The sequence below is a fragment of the Pongo pygmaeus genome, chromosome X (genome assembly GCF_028885625.2).
Source record: "Pongo pygmaeus isolate AG05252 chromosome X, NHGRI_mPonPyg2-v2.0_pri, whole genome shotgun sequence".
Classification (NCBI taxonomy): domain Eukaryota; kingdom Metazoa; phylum Chordata; class Mammalia; order Primates; family Hominidae; genus Pongo; species Pongo pygmaeus.
In genome coordinates, this window is record NC_072396.2 from 15,968,438 (window position 1) to 15,988,717 (window position 20,280).

Here is a 20,280-nt window from a genome sequence, read left to right on the forward strand (position 1 = left end):
AGGGACAAACCAGACTCACTTTTCAAAATGGAATCCATCTCTGTAATGTATTTCTTCTATTAGAAAATGTTTTGGGGATCTGATATGGTGCTAGGGGCTGTATTCCCTGGGCTATGACCACCATCTGATAGCTTTCTGTGCATATAAGACTTATTTCCCCCACAAATCCCAAATTTCCCATATTCAAATGAAAACATTCTCTAAAGTTGAAAGACATCTACCTAATCTATAATCACCTTCTCTGAGAGCTAGACCCATCTATACGTGTCCCTCACCAGACATCTACATAGTTGGGTCCCAGCAGTCTCTCAATGAAACTAAATCCTTGGCAACAGCAGATTGGCCAGGAGTGGAGACCTGATCTATGCTGAGCCAATCAGATTCTCTCTCCTGGGAATTTGCAATTGAGAATCAGAGTTACTCCCTGGTGCTTTGAAGTGTGGGCAAATAAACTTAGGGGCTGTGTGGTGGGCATGTTTGGCGATATGCATGCTGAGGCCAATATCACGTCAGCCCAGGGTGGCACGTTGGTGTGCAGAGAGAAGCAGAGACATTTCCTGAAGCTCAGCTGCACCTTCTGCCCAAGACCTCTGTATTCACATTACAGAAACCCCCTTTGGGCTGGGGCTGGTTTGCCCCCAACTGCAAACTTTAAAGTTTGCACTTATGCACCCCACAGGCCAGCTCATGACTATCTTGGCCCTCTCTTCCCAAATCACCATCAACATCCCACCAGTCCCTTCTGAAAAGAAAACAAGGAGCGGCCACCCAACTAGCATACCTCGGGTCGGCCAATGCTTCTCCGGACCCTCGCTCCAACCCCTTCCGACTGCTCCCGGCTGAGCACTGAGAGAGTAACTTTCTTGGAGGACCCCATATCGGAGTCTACAAAGAGAGTGTTCTGATGCTGAGCTGTAGAGGATGGAGGGCTAAAGGAAGGACAACAAAAAAAGAAGTCATAAAGGAGGGAACATCCAAGGACTACTAAATAAATGATATTAAGATTAGATGCACAAAATAGTAGCAGCTACAATTTGTTGATGTCTTACTATGTGCAGGGCCTGGGTTAGGTGATTTAAAACAACCATAATGATGGTGAACATGTATGCATACCTACTAGGTGCCCAGTACCCTACCAATTATTTACAATTATCTCATGTAATCCTACAGTTAACTTGTTGTGCAAAGGTTAGCAATATAGTCATGTGCCTGCCGCATAATGACATTTAGGTCAACATTACACAGTCAACAATATATGGACTGTATGTATGACAGTAGTACCATAAGACTATAATGCCATATTTTTGTGTATCTTTTCTATGTTTAGGTATGTTTAGATACACAAATACTCACCATGGTGTTGCAGTTGCCTCAGTATTCAGTACAGGAACATGCTGTATGGGTTTGTAGCCTAGGAACAATAAGCTATACCATATATCCTACTACACACCTAGGTTATACCAGCTAGGTTTGTCTAAGTGCACTCTAAGATGTTTGCACAATGACAAAATCACCTAACAATGCATTTCTCAAAACTTATCCCCATCGTTAAGTGAAGCATGACTTTAGCAGCTCTGTTGGCCACTTACTAAAAATCTCCAATGAACACTTTATCTTTCTTACTTCATTGAATTCTCTCAATCTCCCACCCCTTCCCCAGTGCCATCTGTCAGCCTCACTGGTAGCACCCCTGAGGTAGTTGCTACCAATGAGGCTGACAGATGGGAGGTTTGTGTGGCGCCTTAGAGAACATGGAGAAAAACAAAGAGGTCCCTAACTCTTGCCAGAACATGCTGAAGATCTTGGCATTAAAAGGGATCTTCGAGGGTCATTGAATTCAAAGACCCATCTATTCCTGAAGTTCAGGGCCAACATTTTGGGCAAGAAATCTTTCAGCATACTCATGAAGTCTTCTAGAGCATAGGCAAGTCATGGACCAGCTGCTCTTGGCAATGCATCTCGTATTTCAGGACTTACCTATAGCCAGAGTTTGTTATTCGAAAGTCTTTTCCTCTTTGGGAGGTCTAGGTTCTAATGGACTATCCCAGAAGGAATATAATCAATCCCTTTTCCACTTTAAGTGTTTGCAAACAGTACCCCCAATCCCTTAAATCTTTTCTTCAAGTGAAATATACCCAATTCCTTCAAAGATTCCTACTGAAACGAAGAGAGGTGCTTTGGCAAAAAGCAGACTCTGGAACCAGACAGCCTAGGTTTGCATCTCAGCTTCACCACATATCAGCTGTGTAACCTGAGTTTCTCTGTGGCTCAGTTTTATCTGTAAAATGGAATAAGACTGCCTACCTCAAAGGGGTGCAGTTAGTGCTATGAGAATGTTAGCTGCTGTTATTCAGAAGGGCTCTACTCCACAATACCCTCCACTTAGTCAAGGCCTACCCTAAAATGTATCCTCCCTGAATAGTAATCAATAAATATTTATTGGGTGATGGGATGTAAGGCGCAGAAACGAGCTTAATACTTAAAGCAGTACAGGCCGGTCATCACCTACATCAACGCAACCAGAAAGTATCTTTATCCCCATCTAGATTATGTCTGGGTCCTTCCAGACTCCTACGATTAAATTGTATGCATGTGAACAACTGATGAGGTACTTAGATCTCAGTGCTTTGCAGAAAGAAAAGCCGTCTACCATTTTCACCAAATTTCGTAGTACAATTTAAGTATCTCTTGTTATCTCCCCTAGGAGTCTAAAGTGAGTTGGGGAAGGCAGGATTTTGCAAACTGACCGCCGGCATTCCCTCACCTAGTGGACCCCTGCAGGGGCCCCAGGTACTCACGCAGCGGTAGCGGCACCTGGAGCCTTAGCGGCGGGTGGGCGGGACGCGAAGAGCCGCCGGGAGCGAGTGCAGGGAGGGCAGGTTAAGAGAGTGTGGGTCCAGTCGCCTCACCGTGACTCAGCGCTTCGCGGCCGGCGGCCTAGACGAGGCGGGAGGCGGGAGGCGGGAGGCGGGAGGCGGGAGGCGGGAGGCGGGAGTCTATGGGTCTCGGGGACCCTGGGGCTCCGCCTTAGGGAATGTCACTCCACTCTCGCTCCGCCCTACGCCTCTCCCAGGCCAGCTTGGCGGCCCTTTGGCCTCCCTGCGTCTCGTGCCGGGAAGAGATGCTCACTCGGGTAATTTAGGGGGCACTTGCTGTGCTCCAGGAGGAAATGTGTGGCCCGGGCAGGTGCTCTGATCGGTGCTCCGGTCGGTCTTGTGGGAAATTTGTTTTTAACTGTAGTCTCCCTGTCACCCAGCCCGCGGAGCTTGGCGGCACGGATTCCAGTGCTGCCTCCACCGCTGGGAGGCACCACTTGGCATGACCTGGGACAGGTGGCTCAGCCTCTCTGTGCCTCTGGTTCCTCCTCTATAAAATGAGGATGGTGATGATAATAGTGCCAGCCTCATAAGGCTGCAATGAGAATTAAATGAGCCTGTCACATTCTAAGCACTACAGAATCGTTTGTTCCATAGATAAGTTGCCTGCTGTTTGTCAGTTGGAATTGCGAGAAAAGGAGTGCGGGAGTGGGGACGGGCAGCCATACGTCTTTATTCCTGCCTGAAGAGAAGGCACACTCTAGTGGGGAGATAATTGGTTAAGAGTTTGTATGTTGTTGGAACACAGTGGGCAGGCGTTGTAGAGTTTTCCCAGGAGAATGAGGAGCTGGCACAAGCCAGTGAAGGGATCTAGTTCATTACTAGGATTATTAACTAGTGGTACAGACATAGCTGCAGTTTCTGTTCTCTAAACACCAGAAGGCTCATTGCCTGGTTTTGAGAAAGGAAAGACAGTGATGTCTCTAAAATAAGGTTGGCAAACTTTGTCTGTGAAGGACCAGATAGTAAATACTTTGACTTTGCGGGCCATGTACATTCTCCAGTTTGCCTTTGTAGCAAGAAAGCAGCCATAGATAACAGGCAAATAAATGAATGTGGCTGTAGTTCAATAAAACTTTAATAATGAATACTGAAATTTAAATTCATAAAATTCATACAATTTTGAGTTCATGTAATTTTTACTTGTCATAAAATATTATCCTTCTTTTCATCTTAAATGTAAAACCACTAAATGTAAAAACCATTCTTAGCCCTCTGGCCATACAAAAATAGGTAGTGGGCTACCTACTCATTTTGGCTGCAGGCCTAGTATGCAGACCCCTGCTCCAAAAGAACAGTTAGTAGAAGAACGAACACTTTTCTCTGGGCTTTTAAAATATCAGTGGGGCTTAAACTCGTCCTCATCACCTTACTTAGGCGGTTCAAGGCTAGCTGAGATAATACACATGAACATTAAAAGTGCTATGGAATAACAAAGTATTGTTTCTTATCGTCATTGTAACTAGTTCTGCAACTGTCTCCTCCACCTCTGCAGCTGTAATAGGTGTACTAGGAGTGACGGTTTCTCCCCTTTGTCTCTCAGAAGTCAGTTACAGGTAAAAGCTAAGTCCAAGGGTGTACATGGTTAGAGCAATGCAGGAATTCCATTTACAGGCCCCTGCAGAAGAAAGAAAAGAAAAGAAAAAGAACAAATCTGAAAAGGTAGAAGACTTAAAATGAGGAGAAACAAAGGTGAGAGAGGGAAGAATTCTTACAAATGAACAAAGGGCGTATAATGTTTCACTGTAACAGGGTCCTGTTTTGAGATGAGAAATGTGACTCTGTATATTAAGCTTTGAGCACTTTTCACACTGTCATTGACATCCAGATCAAGATGTGGAGTAGGCGGCTAAATATATGAGTGTGTAGACGGACTGTTGATCACCTTTGGAATCTTGGGAAGCATAAAGAAAACTCATGCTGGTATGACAATGAACAAAGCCTTCCCTAAATGATTCCAAATAACACCATTATAATCTTTAAAGACAACCACGTTATTTATGTACTTTGACTCTTTTCTTTTTTATTCAAGAATTTCATTTTCCTCCTCTGTAAAACTTACTGATTTTCTTTTCAAAGATACATATTATAGAAGTACATGGGGCCAGGCGCAGTGGCTCACGCCTGTAATCTCAGCACTTTGGGAGGCCGAGGCGGGCAGATCACCTGAGGTCGGGAGTTCGAGACCACCCTGACCAAAATGGAGAAACCCTGTCTCCACTAAAAGTACAAAATTAGCCAGGCGTGGGGCGCATGCCTCTAATCGCAGCTACTCGGGAGACTGAGGCAGGAGAATCGCTTGAACCCAGGATATGGAGGTTGCGGTGAGCCGAGGTCGTGCCATTGCACTCCAGCCTGTGCAACAAGAGTGAAACTCCGTCTCAAAAATTAAAAAAAAAAAAAGTACATGGACATCTTAAACACTTCATTATTTTTGTTTCTTTCTTCTTCAAGCCATTAACTCAAAAATTCTGTCTTGTAGATTTTGTTAATTTGCCCTTCAGGGCAGTGTAGCTGCTATTCATTAGATGACAAATGCCTCTGAAATATTCCATATTAAAAACTCAGACTCATTGAACCCAGGAAATCAATTGGCTCCAAGTCAAGGACTGATTATTTTGTCAATGCTAGTTTACGAAGGCCATAAATACACTGGGTGGTCAAAGACATCCAAAGATATCCAGAAAAGATAAGCACATGTGACTCCCATATCCACCCTCATGAGAGCATTCTGCACAGACATGGTCTGTTCCATCGACCAGTGCCCTGACCCAGAAGCTACATGTGATCAGCTGTTGCATGAAACTCATAATTGTGTTTTTCTCTATCTTTCCCTTGGGTTTTTGGCAGTGTCTCTGAAAAAAAAATAGCTTATGACCCTTTCCTTTGAGCCACAGAACTTTCTAGAATCCATCACAAGCAAAATACTCTCAGGCCTGAAAGGCCAATTCATCTCTGAACCAGGAAACTGGAGAAATTTAGGTGAATGATTCCCCTGATACTTACCTCAATTACCCTGATAACCTTTCTCAGTTTTCAGCTTTTATAAAGTTTTGTCTTCTGGCTGAATGGAGGCTGCTTTCTAGATCACAGTATTGGAGTAAAAATTAAAAAATAATTTGAATAACTAACAACCTCTAGTTAATGTTATGTACATTAACTAGTGTTTATGGATTAAGTGTACTGATGTCCGCAACTTACTTTGAATGCACCAAAAAATAACAATAGCAGCAATAATAATAGGAATGACAACAAAGTGAATTAATGGATGAATAGAGAGATGGATAAACGGATTGATATATGACAAAGCAAATACAGCAAAATGTCAGTTGTAGAATCCAGATGGTGGTGTATTGGTGCTTTAACTTTTTTTAACTTTTCTATATTTTGAAATGTTTCAGATACAATCAGGAAAAAAATAATTTGAGTCACAGTGGGAATCAGAACTAGAAGGATTCCAAAATGTTATACCCCTTTGTCTACTTTCTTTGCTTCCAACTCTAGCACCTTGTACACAGTAAATGAAGTGACTCTCTGTTGAATTGAGCTGTTAAACTAAATTCCAAGATGCAAGATCACTTCCAAAGCTGGCAGGATGCTTCCAGAGTATGAGTTTGGTGATTTATTTCTGTGAAGGCCAGATAGTAAGTATTTGAGACTTTGTGAGCATACAATCTCTGTCTCAACTATTCAACTCTGCCGTTGTAGACTGAAAGCAGACATAGACAACACTTGACAGTTTGCCAAGTAGAGGATACCATCAATGCAAAGGCCGTGGGGCAGGAATAGTGGCTGTGTTCCAATAAATTTTATTCACAAAAACTCATGGGGCTCATAGTTCGCCAAGTCCATGTAGACCACAAACACTTACCTCCCACTAGAAAAACAGGAGTAAGATTGACAAAATGCCAACAGCCTATGTAAAGGTTTCATGGGTGACAGGACAGGACATGGGTGATAACAAAAGGAAACAACAAACATTTTTGTGTCTACCTCCACCTCCTACTCACCCATTTCCTTTCATTAAAAACAGGGCAGTTTGTTCCGGCACTGAACCTGAAGTTTGATATGCAAGCACCCTTAGGAGAGGTGACATGTTAATCTTCAATTCTAGTAAGTGTGAATAATTCACATCTGATCCCAACTTACAAGCAGATTATTTTAGCACCAGAAGGAATACATGCAGGAGGTAATGGAGTGATGTCCCCAAAGAAGAGATACCCATGAGCAAAGTTCAAACTGCAGAGATAAGCTGTTGGAGCCCTTGTGGTCTTACTCTTTAGTGAGGAGAGACAAATAATAAAGGTAATAAATAAGTAAATTATGTATTATGCTATAAGGTGATGAGTCCTGTAGAAGAAAGAAAACACAGAGCAGAGTAAGGGAGATTGGAGTGCTGGGTGGAGGGTGAGGCTGTGATATTAAACAGGGTGGTCTGCGTAGGGCTATTAGGAAGATGCCATTAGAAGCAGAACCTGGAAATGAGGACACGAGCCAGTCAGATATCTGGGACAGTTTGCCAAGCAGAGGATACTGCCAATGCAATGGCCCTGGAGCAGATGTTGCTCAGAATATTGGAGGAGTAGAAAAGATGCCAGTTTTAGGAGTGGTAAGATGAAGTAGAATAATCATGTGATGATGTCAGAGACAGTCCTAGGGGACCAGAACAGGGGGGACAAGCGAAGAGTTCAGACTGGAGAAGTGCTAAGATGTGACTTACATTTAAAGAATCACTCTGGCCACTCAGTGAAGAATAGACTGCAGGGGCGAGGGTGGAAGAACAGTCAGGAGACTGGTACAATATTCCCCCAGGGGTGGTGGCAACTCAGACCAGTAGGTGGCAGTAGAGGTATTGAAAAGTGGCCAAACGGGGTACATTTGAGGATAGTGCTAACCTTATCACATGAAGGATTGAACGTTTGGTGCAAGAGAAGGGTAAAAATTAAGGATGACTCCATATTCTTTAGCCAGAGCAACTGGAGGGGGAGAGTTCTTATTAGCTGAGAAGAGGAAGACTGTAGGAAAAACTAGTTTTGGGGGTGGGGGGGTGGGTGTGAATAAGGAGGTCAACTTTGGACAAGTTTTGACATATATATATCAGATATCCCAAGTACAGATGGACAAGTTGACAGTCAAACATGAGTCTGGAATTCAGGGAAGAGGTCCTGGCTGTCATAAGCATATAGATGGTGTTTAAAGCCATGAGTCAAGTGAATTTTCTAAAGTGAGAGAAAAATACAGGTCAGCCACAAGCCAGAAGGACTCTGATTATCTCATTTTCTTTCTTCCTCTCTCTCTCTCTCCCCTTCCCCCTTTCTCTCTCTCTCTCTGACAATGGATTCTACCAGGTTCTTTTTCATTTTAAAAATGTAAGCACAAGTAAACAGGCTTGTTCACATCATGAAGTCAAATTATCCCATGCCATGTCCCTTTAGTTGTGGCCTGCTATAAGGCTTGGGTGAACAAGCTTAGGAGAAAATTCCTAAAATTCTAACTGAGTAAAGATGACAATGCAGAGTATAATTTGAGTAAATGAAGTCATATTGTCATAATAGCAGGTTGCCAAAAGTTAAGATGTAACTAAACTCATGGAAAATACAGAGCCAAAGAAACAGGAGAAGTAGCAGAGGAAGTGAATGAATAGAATAAGTAAATAAATCTGTGACATTTTGCCTTAGAGGAAACCACTCCTCCCAGCTGCCCTTGGGTGTTTTATGCCCCAAGAAGGGATGGAAATCCCAAGAGATTGTGCCCAGGTTTTTCCACAGTTACACCAACTGTATTAGTCCATTTTCATACTGCTATGAAGAAATACTCAAGACTGGGTAATTTATAAAGGAAAAGAGGTTTAATGGACTCACAGTTCCATATGACTGGGGAGGCCTCACAATCATGGTGGAAGGTGAAAGCAGAACAAAGGCATGTCTTACCTGGTGGCAAGCAAGAGTGCATGTGCAGGGGAACTGCCCTTTATAAAACCATCAGATCTGGTGAGACTTATTCACTGTCATGAGGACAGCATGGTAAAAACACCCACTCCCATGATTCAATTACCTCCCACTAGGTCCCTCCCACAACATGTGGGGATTATGGGAACTACAATTCAAAATGAGATTTGGGTGAGGACACAGCCAAACCATATCACCAACTCCTCCTTCCCCTACCCTAAGTTTACTTTTTATTCTAGAATCGAACTTTTGCCATATTACCATATATAAGTTGTGAAGTAAATACAAATCGCCATGTGGAAAAGGAAATTAATTAGCAGAGTGTAGAATTAATTTATTTGGCCAGGTTGTTGTGCCACTCTTGCCCTGCTTCACCCTTAATTTTTTGAATGACTACCTACTATATTCCTAAAGAATGGAGAGCTATTTGGAATCCATCAGTGACTTTAATTTGCTATTTGAATGTAAGTTACACTCTTTTGAATTCTTCTGAAGGACTCCTTTCCCTTCCCAAAATTCTAGTTTCCAAACTGAAATATTAAAAAATATTTCTGCAAGTTATTTTTCCCATACTCTACTGTAATTAAACCATTATTTGTGGTCCCCCCCCCCACACACACACATAAGCCCCTTGAAGATGTGGGCTGCCTCTCTTCTGTTTGCTCTTGTGTCTCCAACCCCTAACGGAATGCTCAGCACATGGCAGGTTCTCAAATAAGACTTGACTGAACGAATTACTAGAAATGATGCTAATTCCATGTACACTCAAAAGAATACCTCTTTGAAAGTCAGTAGCTTCACTCTCCTCTGCCAACCCAAGACTTCTTCACATCATAGACACTTACAAATAAGTTACAGTAAGCAACAATTTATAAGTAAACACAGTGTGTCAATGCATGCCAAAAGGATGATTACTTTCCTTGGCTATCCATAGCAGGACATAAAATATGTCCTTAGATTTATTACAAATGGCCAGCCAGTATGCACCAGAGAAAATACTGGAATGGGGGAAGCCAAAAGTTGTGTCTGTCATAATGATGTCAAGTGACACACTTTTTCATTGCGATCTAGGTGTACCATACCTTAGCAAAAACAATCTATTTTCCATTTCTGGATTTCTTAATAATTTAAACTATATAAATAAGCTTCTTTTCCATCATATGAACTGTTCTTACATATTCTCTGGCCTTCCTTTGTCCAAATGTTGAGTTGAAGTTTTCATTGCATATTCTCTGTGCACTTTGGCATTACCTAATGGTTTCCTGGCTCGTGTGAGAGAAGTCAGCGTCAGCAGTCAGGTTTTGCCGAGATATTTTCTTGTCCTTTCCAGCATAGAGCTCTACAAACAAAGGCAGGGTTATCACATGTACCCAAGAGCTGCCTGGGAAAAGTGGGAGCTATAGTTATCAAAATTGGAAACTTTATGAAGTATGCTTTTGTCTCCGTTTTTGTTGCATTCAATCAGATCAACAAGTGTTGGCTAAGTGTTGAGCGTGGTTTCCTGTGGGATTGTGTAAGGCTCTGTAGGACAATAAACGTGTTGGGGGCACTGAGTAATGTAGCCATTTCTGACCCGGCAGCCAGGAAAATGTGAAACAATTTGCTTCTGGAAACAGGACAGCCGCGGCTGTGTTCCTGCAAGAGCAGACCAACCACCGCGGCGGACCCAGGCAAGCACGGAACAAGCCGAGATGGTGCGTTTAAGCGGCAGGTGGCTACTCAGTGTCATATACTATGGGGAAAAATAGGTTTGGTTTCTGGTGTTGTGGGGCCTGAAGTTACAAACTTTGGGAAGCTCACTTTAAGAAAAATAGTACAACATTTTTAATATGAAATTGCTAGGGCTTTCTCTGGGACTTTAGATGGGACCAGGTAATTTGGAGGCCAATGGCTGAAACTGCTATAATTTCACTGTAAATTCACTCCTTGCTCAAAATCTCAGTTAGGGAAGCTCTCAGGTTGTTTGTGTATCACCACCAGTTCTATCTAGCTTTGTGTGTATTCTCTGCTAATTTTCTCCATCCTCTTCTTTAGGTATTGCCTTTCCATAGCCTTTCATATTGGCCTCATAACTGCTTCCAAAGAGACATAGAAATGTTCCTTATACCTTCTTTAACTGTGTTTTTATGATGTTACTTTAGCTACAAATATTTGCTCTTAGGTTCCTGAGGTCTCCCTAAATCAAGTGCTTTGTGTATTTTAGATGGAGATAGGTGGGAGGGAGGTGAACCATACAGTTGTACTCACATCCATATAATTTTTAAAGATTTTGTGGGCCACAATGATTTCATTGGATTTGAAAAGAAGTACAACTTTGTGGTCCATATAAGTGCTTCTCAAGCTTTCCTGTGCACATGGATCACCTGGGGATCTTGCTTAAATGAAGATTTGGCTGCGCGAGGTCTCGGGTGGGAACTGAGAGTCTGCATGTCTAATGAGCGCCCAGATGATGCAAGTGCACGGACCACACTTTGAGTCACATCCAAGTATTTATTTGTAGGAAATATGGTGGCACAAATACACAGTCAATAAGGGGATGTTTCAACCTCGTTTTATGGTAACTCGTCTCAGGATGGAAAGTCTGTGACAAACCTACTATGGACTGGTGTTTGTTGACATGGCAATACATGAGGAGGTGTTCCTGCCTCCCATTATCTCCTATACCCAGGAGCTGGGGACAGAGGGATGGGAAGTAAAATTTTATCATTAAGGATCATTATTATTTCATTGTCTTTAGTTTTTTAACTTTGCCATGGTCTTTTTTAAAACTTTGCCTATGGAGTGATCAGAAGGGACATAAGTTTTTAGAATATCTACTAGGGTGTTGGGCATTAGGCTGCCATTTTCTCTTGACTACTCATAACCCTTCGAAGTGATTATTGTTTCACTGCCTTTACAGATGGGGAAACTGAGGTTTAGCTGGGTTAAGTAACATGACAGATTCCATAGAGACAGAGCAGGGATTCGAACCCAGCTCGGTGCTTTCACTTGCACTAACCGGCATCATGAAAGCAGTGTTACATGATTAATTCAGCATGAGATGCTAGCTCATGGATTTATTACTTTTTGCTTTTCTCCTAAGGAAAGCGCCTAGAGAGAGTGCCCTAGGCAGAGGAGAGGGAGCAGAAAGAAAGAGGTTACTGAAAAGAAGAAAAGACTTAGAAAAGCTCTATGGGGCACTGAAGATTAATCTCACACCTAAAGCAAAACTTAGCTCCAAAAGGACTAGCATTAAGATTCTTGCCTTCTTTGTGAAAAAATGATCTTCCCAAAGTGTCTGGTTTTTATACACTTATTTTGGATCAATTAAGGTATGATGCTCCAAGATGCTGAGAATTTGACTGTCAATGTTAAAAGATTCCTGTCCATATCATGCCAAGATCAACTTTAACTTTCCCTCTCCTGCATAACATCATGTGAAATAAGGATCTGTCAGGTTCTGTGAAGCCAGTATTTGTCTTTGGCCAGCATCCTAAGACTTTTTGAACCACTTTACTTGATTCTCAGTCAAACTTTTTGTTCTTGTTTAAACCTACCATCACATTTTGTTCGGTTATTTAGCAGGAAGATAAGCGGGCCTGGCATTTGGGCAAATATTTGAAGATCAAGTTTGTCACAGGGCCCTCCAGTTTCTCTTCCAGATCCCGACCCACTTGGAGTGTCTTCCCTTTCTTTCCCACCCTTCCTGCTCTACTGCCCTCCCACCACATGTATTAACATCTTGACACCTACCAAAATCTTTAGCTATATGGCATGTAAAGTAAGAGAGGATAACTAAACCAAGTCAAAGGGTAAGGAATTGCTATCCTTATCTCTGAATTTTAAAAGATAAATTTTTAAAGGCACCACCCTGAGCCAGTCAGAGAATACACTTCCTGGTTGAGGGAACTATCCAATGGCCATTTAACTAGATAACCCTGTCTCCCTTGGTATCCTGTTTCCTGCTCCCTTTCTGTACCACTGAGAATTTATTCCAACTTTTGAGGTTGTATGTTCTTACCTATTTTCAGAATGTGTTTTCAAATTTTGCTATTTAACACTGCCTTTCAGCAGGAGATTCCTATTGAAAGATTATAGGTAACATCTTTCTGATATTTCCAATAAAATGTCTCTTGCACGGGTCTGTTAAGACTCAGATTTATGGGTAGTTTCACCAAACTATGTCCCTTAGCAAAGCTGTAGTATGTTTGGCTGAACACACAGATATCTCCTACTCTGTTTGGGGACTGCCATCATGGAGTGGATGGTGTACAGGTATGACACCTGAAGCTGGCTCCCAGGGCCATGCCTCTTAGGTCACTGGTTAACAGTACTGGCTAAGTCACTTAGGCTGCTGGGGCTCAGTGTTACATCTGTAAAATGACTTCCAGGTTTCCTATAAGATTTGACATCCTGTGACTGCCTTCCTGTATTTAGGTTAGAGCAGTTTCTGGTTTAGGAGGGTCACACAGCAGGCATGTCCTTCTCTACCATTAGTAGCATGGTCACGAATATGGGCTGTGGAGTTAGACTGCTGGGATTCAAATCTAGCTCCACCCACTAGCAGTGTGACCTGGGCAATTTATTTATCTATTGCAGCTCCATAAGCTATAAGCAGGGAATGATATTACAACTTACTCTATAGGGTGAATGTGTCACAACCTATCCCATGGGCTGGGAGTATCACAAAATATCCCATAGGGTGGGGGTGTTCTGGCCTACTCCATAAGGTGGAGGTGTCATGACCTACCCCATAGAGCAGTTGTGACCAGGAAACTCTAAACAGCCTGGCACATAGTGAGCCCTCCTTAAGCATTGGCTAGGATCATTATCATAAAATCACTCTCATCCTTCAAAGTCTAATTTCAATGTGCTCCCTTCTAAAATATCTTACTTGGTTACCTTAAGAAAAAAACAACTTTTCCTTCCTTGGACCTTTCATAGCAAAGCGAATAGACTCTACTCTAGCACCTACATTTTTTTCCCCATCTTTTCTTTTTTAAAACATAGTTGGTACCCACAATGTGCCAAATACTTTCACATAAGGTTTCTCATTTAAGTCCCGTAAAGTAAGAGAGTTGTTACCTATCTCATTTTACAGATCAGAAAACTGAAGGTTAGTGCAGGGAAGGGGTTTGGCCAGGGTGACACAGTTTACAAATGACAGTTCTGTAACCTCCTCAATGCCTTCCGAGTCTGCCACCCCACAGCAATCTTTCATATTAATTAGTTATGGAGCCCATCTCTCAAACTTGTTCATCATCACTCAGGGCCACGGACAGCTGATCTTTATTTCTGGAACCAGTCACTCAATGTTGGACACACTGTAGGCTCAAAATCAAGCATGCCAAATAGAACTGCCGACTTGAACTTCTTACTCTCATGACATCATTTCCTTATAAATCCTAAAAAACTATAGTGATTACAAGTCATGTTAATTCAACACACACGTTTTATGTATGTAAGAGGTTAACGAATGGCTGCTGGCTTCCTTATAGGAAATACTATATTGATTTCTGCCAGGTTTTTGTGTCTCCTCTGTGCCTTAATCACTTTCTAGTTTCATATGTTTATGGAAATAGGCAGCCTGGGCTATTTGGTAAGCAAATTGATAGGTCTATTCTATGTGGGTGGTAATATGAGAGTCCACCCAGATCCCACTAGCTCCTTTATGGAAATAGATTTCTTGTTAATACTGACTGGGTTTAGGATCTCATTTTACTATAAAAGGTTTTTTGTTTCACCTTTCCAACTGAATTTTCCCTAAATAAGTGTAAGAAGAGCAGGGTTTGCTAGTTGTTGGACAGGCATTTGACTTAACAGTAAGCCCTGTTTATTTATTGTCAAAATACAAGGGGGGAAGATATTGCATTTCTAAAAATTAATCATCAGCAACTATCCAACTATCCTTCTATATCAAGAGAGACCATAGAAATGTTTTCAAATTAGAATTTAGGCCATGTAGAGGAGAAAGGAGAAGTATAAGGAAGGGACAGAAGTAAATAGAAGGAGAAAGGCAAGTCCAAGCCTGAGCAGAAACCACATGGTTTATCTTAGAAGAAACTGATCTGGAAATGAAAAAAGCTTGAGTCATCAAGGTGGGGTCCTTCAAGACTGTTAGGAAGCCTCAGTAGCCCAGCTTAGGGAGTGGAGCTTTGAAGGACTGTTCCTTTTGGATGGGTACCTCAAAAACGTGTGGCTTCAGGTATTTGTTACACGAGAACAACATATTACAGACTCAAGTGCACAGTATGTGAACCCATCTTTGAGAAAATAAGCATATGTACATAAATATTTGAAAAGAAAAACATCTAGAGATGTGCTGTGTTTTTCTTTTCCCTGTCTGTATCTCTTGGCTTTATAGAATAAACATATATTGCATATGAATCTTAAAATGAAAGCAAAAAATGTATAAAGGGCAGGATTTTGAAATGAACAATTATGTTGAAATTTCACAAGTTATATTTCATCAGATGCAACAACGCTTGTAAACCCTTGGAGGTTTACTGGAGAAGGTGCTTGAGGGCTCAATACCTTCCTTTTTACTCAATGTTCTTCCTTTCGATATACAGAGGCAACTTTGTGAATTTGTCAGTGGTCTCTGTGACTCATCTTATTAATTTTTTATATAAAATTCCAAAAATTCTCACCTTTAGTGTGATGCACATAAAAGTTTTTTCTTTTCTTTTTCTTTCTTTATTATGATTATTATTTTTTTAAAAGATAGGGTCTCCCTCTATCGCCCAGGCTGGAGTGCAGTGGCGTGATCCTCTTGCCTCAGCCTCCCTAGTAGCTGGGACTACAGGTGCATGCCACCATGTCTGCTAATTTGTCAAAAAATTTTCTAGAGACAGGATCTCACTATGTTTCCCAGGCTGGTCTCAAACTCCTGACCTCAAGCGATCCTCCCTCCTCAGCCTCCTAATGTGCAATATGCTGGGATTACAGGCATGAGACACTGTGCCCTGCCTAGGTGTGAAAGTTCTATAGACAGAAAAATATGTATACCAGCACATAATACCGGGAAAGACTGAATAGAACCTTGGACATTGGGATTTTTACATTTTTAAAATAGTGTTGTTAATGTCACAAATTGATTCAGCATCTAAAAAAATTAAAAAGTAAATTTTCTATTCAACTAATCGGATCTATTTAATTAGCACTCTGCTTTGAGGAATGATGTTTCAGCTGTGGATATAAAAAATTGACAAGAGTTTTCACAGTTTTCTCCTTCTGCTTCATTAGTAAAATACAGAAATATAAAAGGCAAAAGTACCCTACAACTATGCCCTGTGTGATATTGCCTCCCCAAAGGAGGCTTTCACTCAAAAAAAGTAGACCCTCATTGTTTCCATAAGACTCCGAGCAAATTCTCTTCTGGCCACAGACTTTGGATGTAGAAAATAAGCTTATCTGGGCAGGTGGATATGTAGAGTTCACAATGGAAGCACAGATAAAAGGAAGGCATGCTACCTACCTCCATAGGCTCTACTATACCCTGATCTCTGCCTGTCTTTGATCACTGGGCAAAGAAACAAGTGACCATGGCAAATAGCACCCATTGTACTCAGAAGAAACCCATTATACTTTTGTGAAATAATTATCCTTTTTAAATAGCTAAAACAATATCCCAGGCAAAAAGTAATTAAGACTTTATTATATTGAATGGATAAGATTTCCACTACTTTTGTCTAAAAATCAAATAATGCCCTTGGAGGACATTTTAGGAATTAATAAATAATCTTTTGTTCTATGTAGTAAATAATAAAAGCTGGTTTTCTTAATTCCACTTTCAGAGTTGTGTGGTCTACGTTAGGAGGAAAGCTGGTTGGAGCCAACCATGGTTAATTCAATGCCAGGCTGTATTTCTTAGTCTCCCTTTCATTTCACTCTTCTGCCATAGTGGGTCCATCGTACTCCCAGGCCAGTGAGAAGTGCCCTCTAGTGATTGGATGGGTTCACTTGGCACCCGCCTCCATGCAGACAGAGCAATGCCTGTGTGGGTGCTTCCTGATCAAGACTGATGAGTGGGATGCAAATATCTTCTTTTTAATGCATGACCCTGGCATAGCCAGAGGGAATATGAGTGATGGTGCCTCAAAGCAGTAACTTTTTGCTTAGAGCTTGAGAGTCAAAATTAAGGACCCACACGTATACTTCGGCTCTAGCGAGTCTAAGGTGAGTAAAGCCTTCGGATTATCAATAAAGAAAGATTTTAACTATTGGGCATGTGAATTCAAATAATGATGCAATTTGACAAAACAAAGAAGAACATAAGAAAGTTTGTCTCTCTGGCCTACTGCTCAACATTGCTACTTTTCATGATCAGACCTGATATTAGACTGAGGGTTGCAGTAACTGTCTTAGTAGAATTAGAAAATTAATGCATTTATTTTTCAGAAATACCTTAAGTTTTAATGTTTTACATGATTTTGGGATAAAAAGGAAGGGTGTTTTTACTTTGTAAATGTACTCATTTTTTCAGGTCTTTTAAATCTCTTTTGATAGCATCTGTTAGTGCACCCTCATACATTTTCCTCATTTTATCTTATCTTAGGCATTCACTTTGATTTTAAATTCTCATAGATATTGAAAATTATACCTGTGTAATTTATGTTAAAGATCTGGTCATGATCAGGGGCTGCAGATGTTATTTACAATAATGTCAGTGTCTCATAGTGGTTTGGGTAATTTGGTCAAATTACAGGCCATTACTTCATAAATTGTGAGCCGTCTGGAGTTAAATTTTCTGAAGTTTTATTATATCCAATTTAATTCAACCAATACATATAGAATGTTTAAAAAGTAAGGAGCATTTTGATAAGGTGGTCTGGAGAATGGGGCAAAGATGATGAATTTATTATCCACAGTGGGAGGAGTCAAATGTATAAAGTGCTTTTTAAAAATCAACATATTTATAAAACCCAAAGCAAAGGCAGCATAAAAACTGTAGCTATTGTGTAATTTATTCTATAATCCTAAATCAGTCTCATTTATTAAAATTAGCATTTATATTATCCCTTAATAGGAAATCATTGAGGAAAAGATTTGAAGGTTAAAGAGAACTTACCTAGATGCTGCAAATACTCATTTTAATTATTTATTTTGTTTAGGATGATAATATGGATACAAAATCTATTCTAGAAGAACTTCTTCTCAAAAGGTCACAGCAAAAGAAGAAAATGTCACCAAATAATTACAAAGAACGGCTTTTTGTTTTGACCAAAACAAACCTTTCCTACTATGAATATGACAAAATGGTGAGACATCATGTGTTCCATTATTTTTATACTATTTGTTATTTTTCCTCAGTCTCCACAAAGTACTTGATCATAATGAAAGAATATCAGGTTTCTTAACTTACACAGTGAAGATCCTCTTCTATCCAGTTATCACATGACCTTTTCTTAATGAAAGTATAATGAATTCAAGATAAAGGATTTTAAAACATTAGTTAACTTTACTAAGGCAAATTATAACTTTAGAACAGTGGTTCTCAACTGAGGGCATTTTTGCTCCCCAGGTGACATTGGGAAAAGACTGGAGATATTTTGGGTTATTCCAACTGGGGGATAGGAACAGTAAGTGTTAAAGGCGTCTAGTGAGTAGAGGCCAAGAATGCAGCTAACCATCCTGCAGTGCACAGGACAGTCCTCACAACAAATAATTACCCAGCCTTAAATGGCAACAGTGCCTTAAAACAGTGCTAGAAATAAGACTATTCCTGTACAGTTGAGAATTCTACTATAGTAAAAATACTGAAATACTGTCATAAGATTGAGCCAAAATGAAGATGGTTTGCAGAAGTTAAATCTTGATTTTCCTGAGTATATTAACCACATGGTAGGTGATTTGAAACACATTTCAAGATAATCAGACAAGATTATTAACCACTGGAATATATGCGTTTGTGTCCAGACTCAAGGAATAGATTATGTTGTCATTGGATTTTGACTATTACGGAGTAATAGGAAGTGACTCTCCATTGCCCACCCCCTACCCCAATCTCCCTCTCAAGCATAACTTGAGCTTTATGCCTTTCCTTGTACACCATGATGTATTGCAGGAAGTATCTTACATTTTGTTTTTTAATTCAGAAAAGGGGCAGCAGAAAAGGCTCAATTGAAATTAAGAAAATCAGATGTGTGGAGAAAGTAAATCTCGAGGAGCAGACGCCTGTGGAGAGACAGTACCCATTTCAGGTAAAGGGAAGAACAACATTGCATTGGGTGGATGGTTCTTCCTTTAATTTTTCTATCATGAACTCAGTATATCTAGGAAAAATAATGATATTTCAAAATAATCTAAACAAGGCTTGGAATATGCCCACATGGGAGTTGGGCATTTTGCTAAAATTCTGTCCACCAATCTGCCTTCCCTGGAGGGAAGGGAACGGAAGCAAGACAGGAGCGTAAGTCGCAGTGACCTGACCTGCCTCAGGTCTGATCATCTCTTTTAACAAACATTGTCGAGTATCTCCGATGTGGTACACAGTAGTAGGCATATTATGGGGAACAAAACACTGCCCCTACCCCAAGGCATTTACAGGGAAGTGGCAAAATAGACTAATACACAGACCATTACAAAGCAGTGAGGGTGAGTGTTAAGGTGGAGGTCAGCAGAATGCATCCATGGAGTCCCAGGATGTGGAAGCTTCATTCCTCACTCCAAGAGGCTAGAGAGATATTCTACTGGAGGTGACACTCAAGCTGGGAAGGACAAGTAAAATTTAACCCAGCAAATATGAGAAGGACAGTGGGACAAAGGAAGCAGCAGGTGTCAAGGCACTGATGAGTGAAATAGTATGACACATTTAGAGAGCACTAAGTAGTCCCTATGAATAGAGAAGCCCATGTGACAGTGAAAGAGCTGAGCCTGGAGAGGTGACCATGCTAAGTTTTCATTTTACCCTGAAGTATTTTAAACAATGGTATGGTATGGAGTGTATGCTGGCAGTACCTTTTGGAAGTGGCCTAATCTAAGTCATGCCCTGCTTTTCTTATAGCATAAAAACTTACATTTCTGATCTAAAGGTAGATGGATTGTCTTTCAGATGGCCTGACTACCCAGTGCTAGTATTAGGAACCTGTGGCCAAAAATGAAATACAATAATCCAGTTGATTAACAACCCAAACTTCCCATTTGGAAAAAATATTACCAGGCCAGGCACAGTGGTTCATGACTGTTATCCCAGCACTTTGGTAGGCCAAGGAGGGAGGATCACTTAAGGCTGGGAGTTCAAGACTAGCCTGGGCAACATAGCGAGACCTCATCTCTACATAAACATTGTTTTCATTTAAAAAATTACCCAATTGGGAGAAACCAGGGGAGGGCATGCTCATGGAAGATGCTGCAAACTCACCTCATAGAGGCATAGTGCTCAAAAGATCACAGGCTTGGAGCCCCCACAGAGTTCCTAGTTCCACCACTTATACTTGTGCAACCGTAAACACATACTCAACTTCTATTTCTCACAG

General features: G+C 41.0%; 2 protein-coding genes across 9 annotated transcripts in view; one reads left to right on the forward strand and one right to left on the reverse strand.

The window, feature by feature from the left end:
* The window catches only part of PIR (pirin), a 108,016-nt gene extending 105,009 nt beyond the window's left edge, over nt 1-3,007 (reverse strand). Inside the window, exons 1-2 of one of the 6 annotated variants that reach the window (XM_054472424.2) lie at nt 2,799-3,007; nt 782-929 (exon numbers count right to left, since the gene is read on the reverse strand). In XM_054472424.2, the coding sequence (XP_054328399.1) occupies nt 782-877 (96 nt within the window). In that variant the 5' untranslated portion in view covers nt 878-929; nt 2,799-3,007. Of the gene's footprint in view, nt 1-781; nt 930-2,764 lie in introns of all 6 variants that reach the window. The other 5 variants (XM_054472427.2, XM_054472425.2, XM_063660728.1 and 2 more) reach the window with 5 other exon arrangements.
* A 7,377-nt stretch (nt 3,008-10,384) lies between these two features.
* BMX (BMX non-receptor tyrosine kinase) overlaps nt 10,385-20,280 on the forward strand; it is a 57,798-nt gene continuing 47,902 nt past the window's right edge. For 2 of the 3 annotated variants that reach the window (XM_054471963.1, XM_054471964.1), the window contains exons 1-3: nt 10,385-10,518; nt 17,917-18,063; nt 18,901-19,005. In XM_054471963.1, the coding sequence (XP_054327938.1) occupies nt 10,516-10,518; nt 17,917-18,063; nt 18,901-19,005 (255 nt within the window). In that variant the 5' untranslated portion in view covers nt 10,385-10,515. The remainder of the gene's footprint in view (nt 10,519-17,916; nt 18,064-18,900; nt 19,006-20,280) is intronic. The other variant, XM_054471965.1, reaches the window with a different exon arrangement.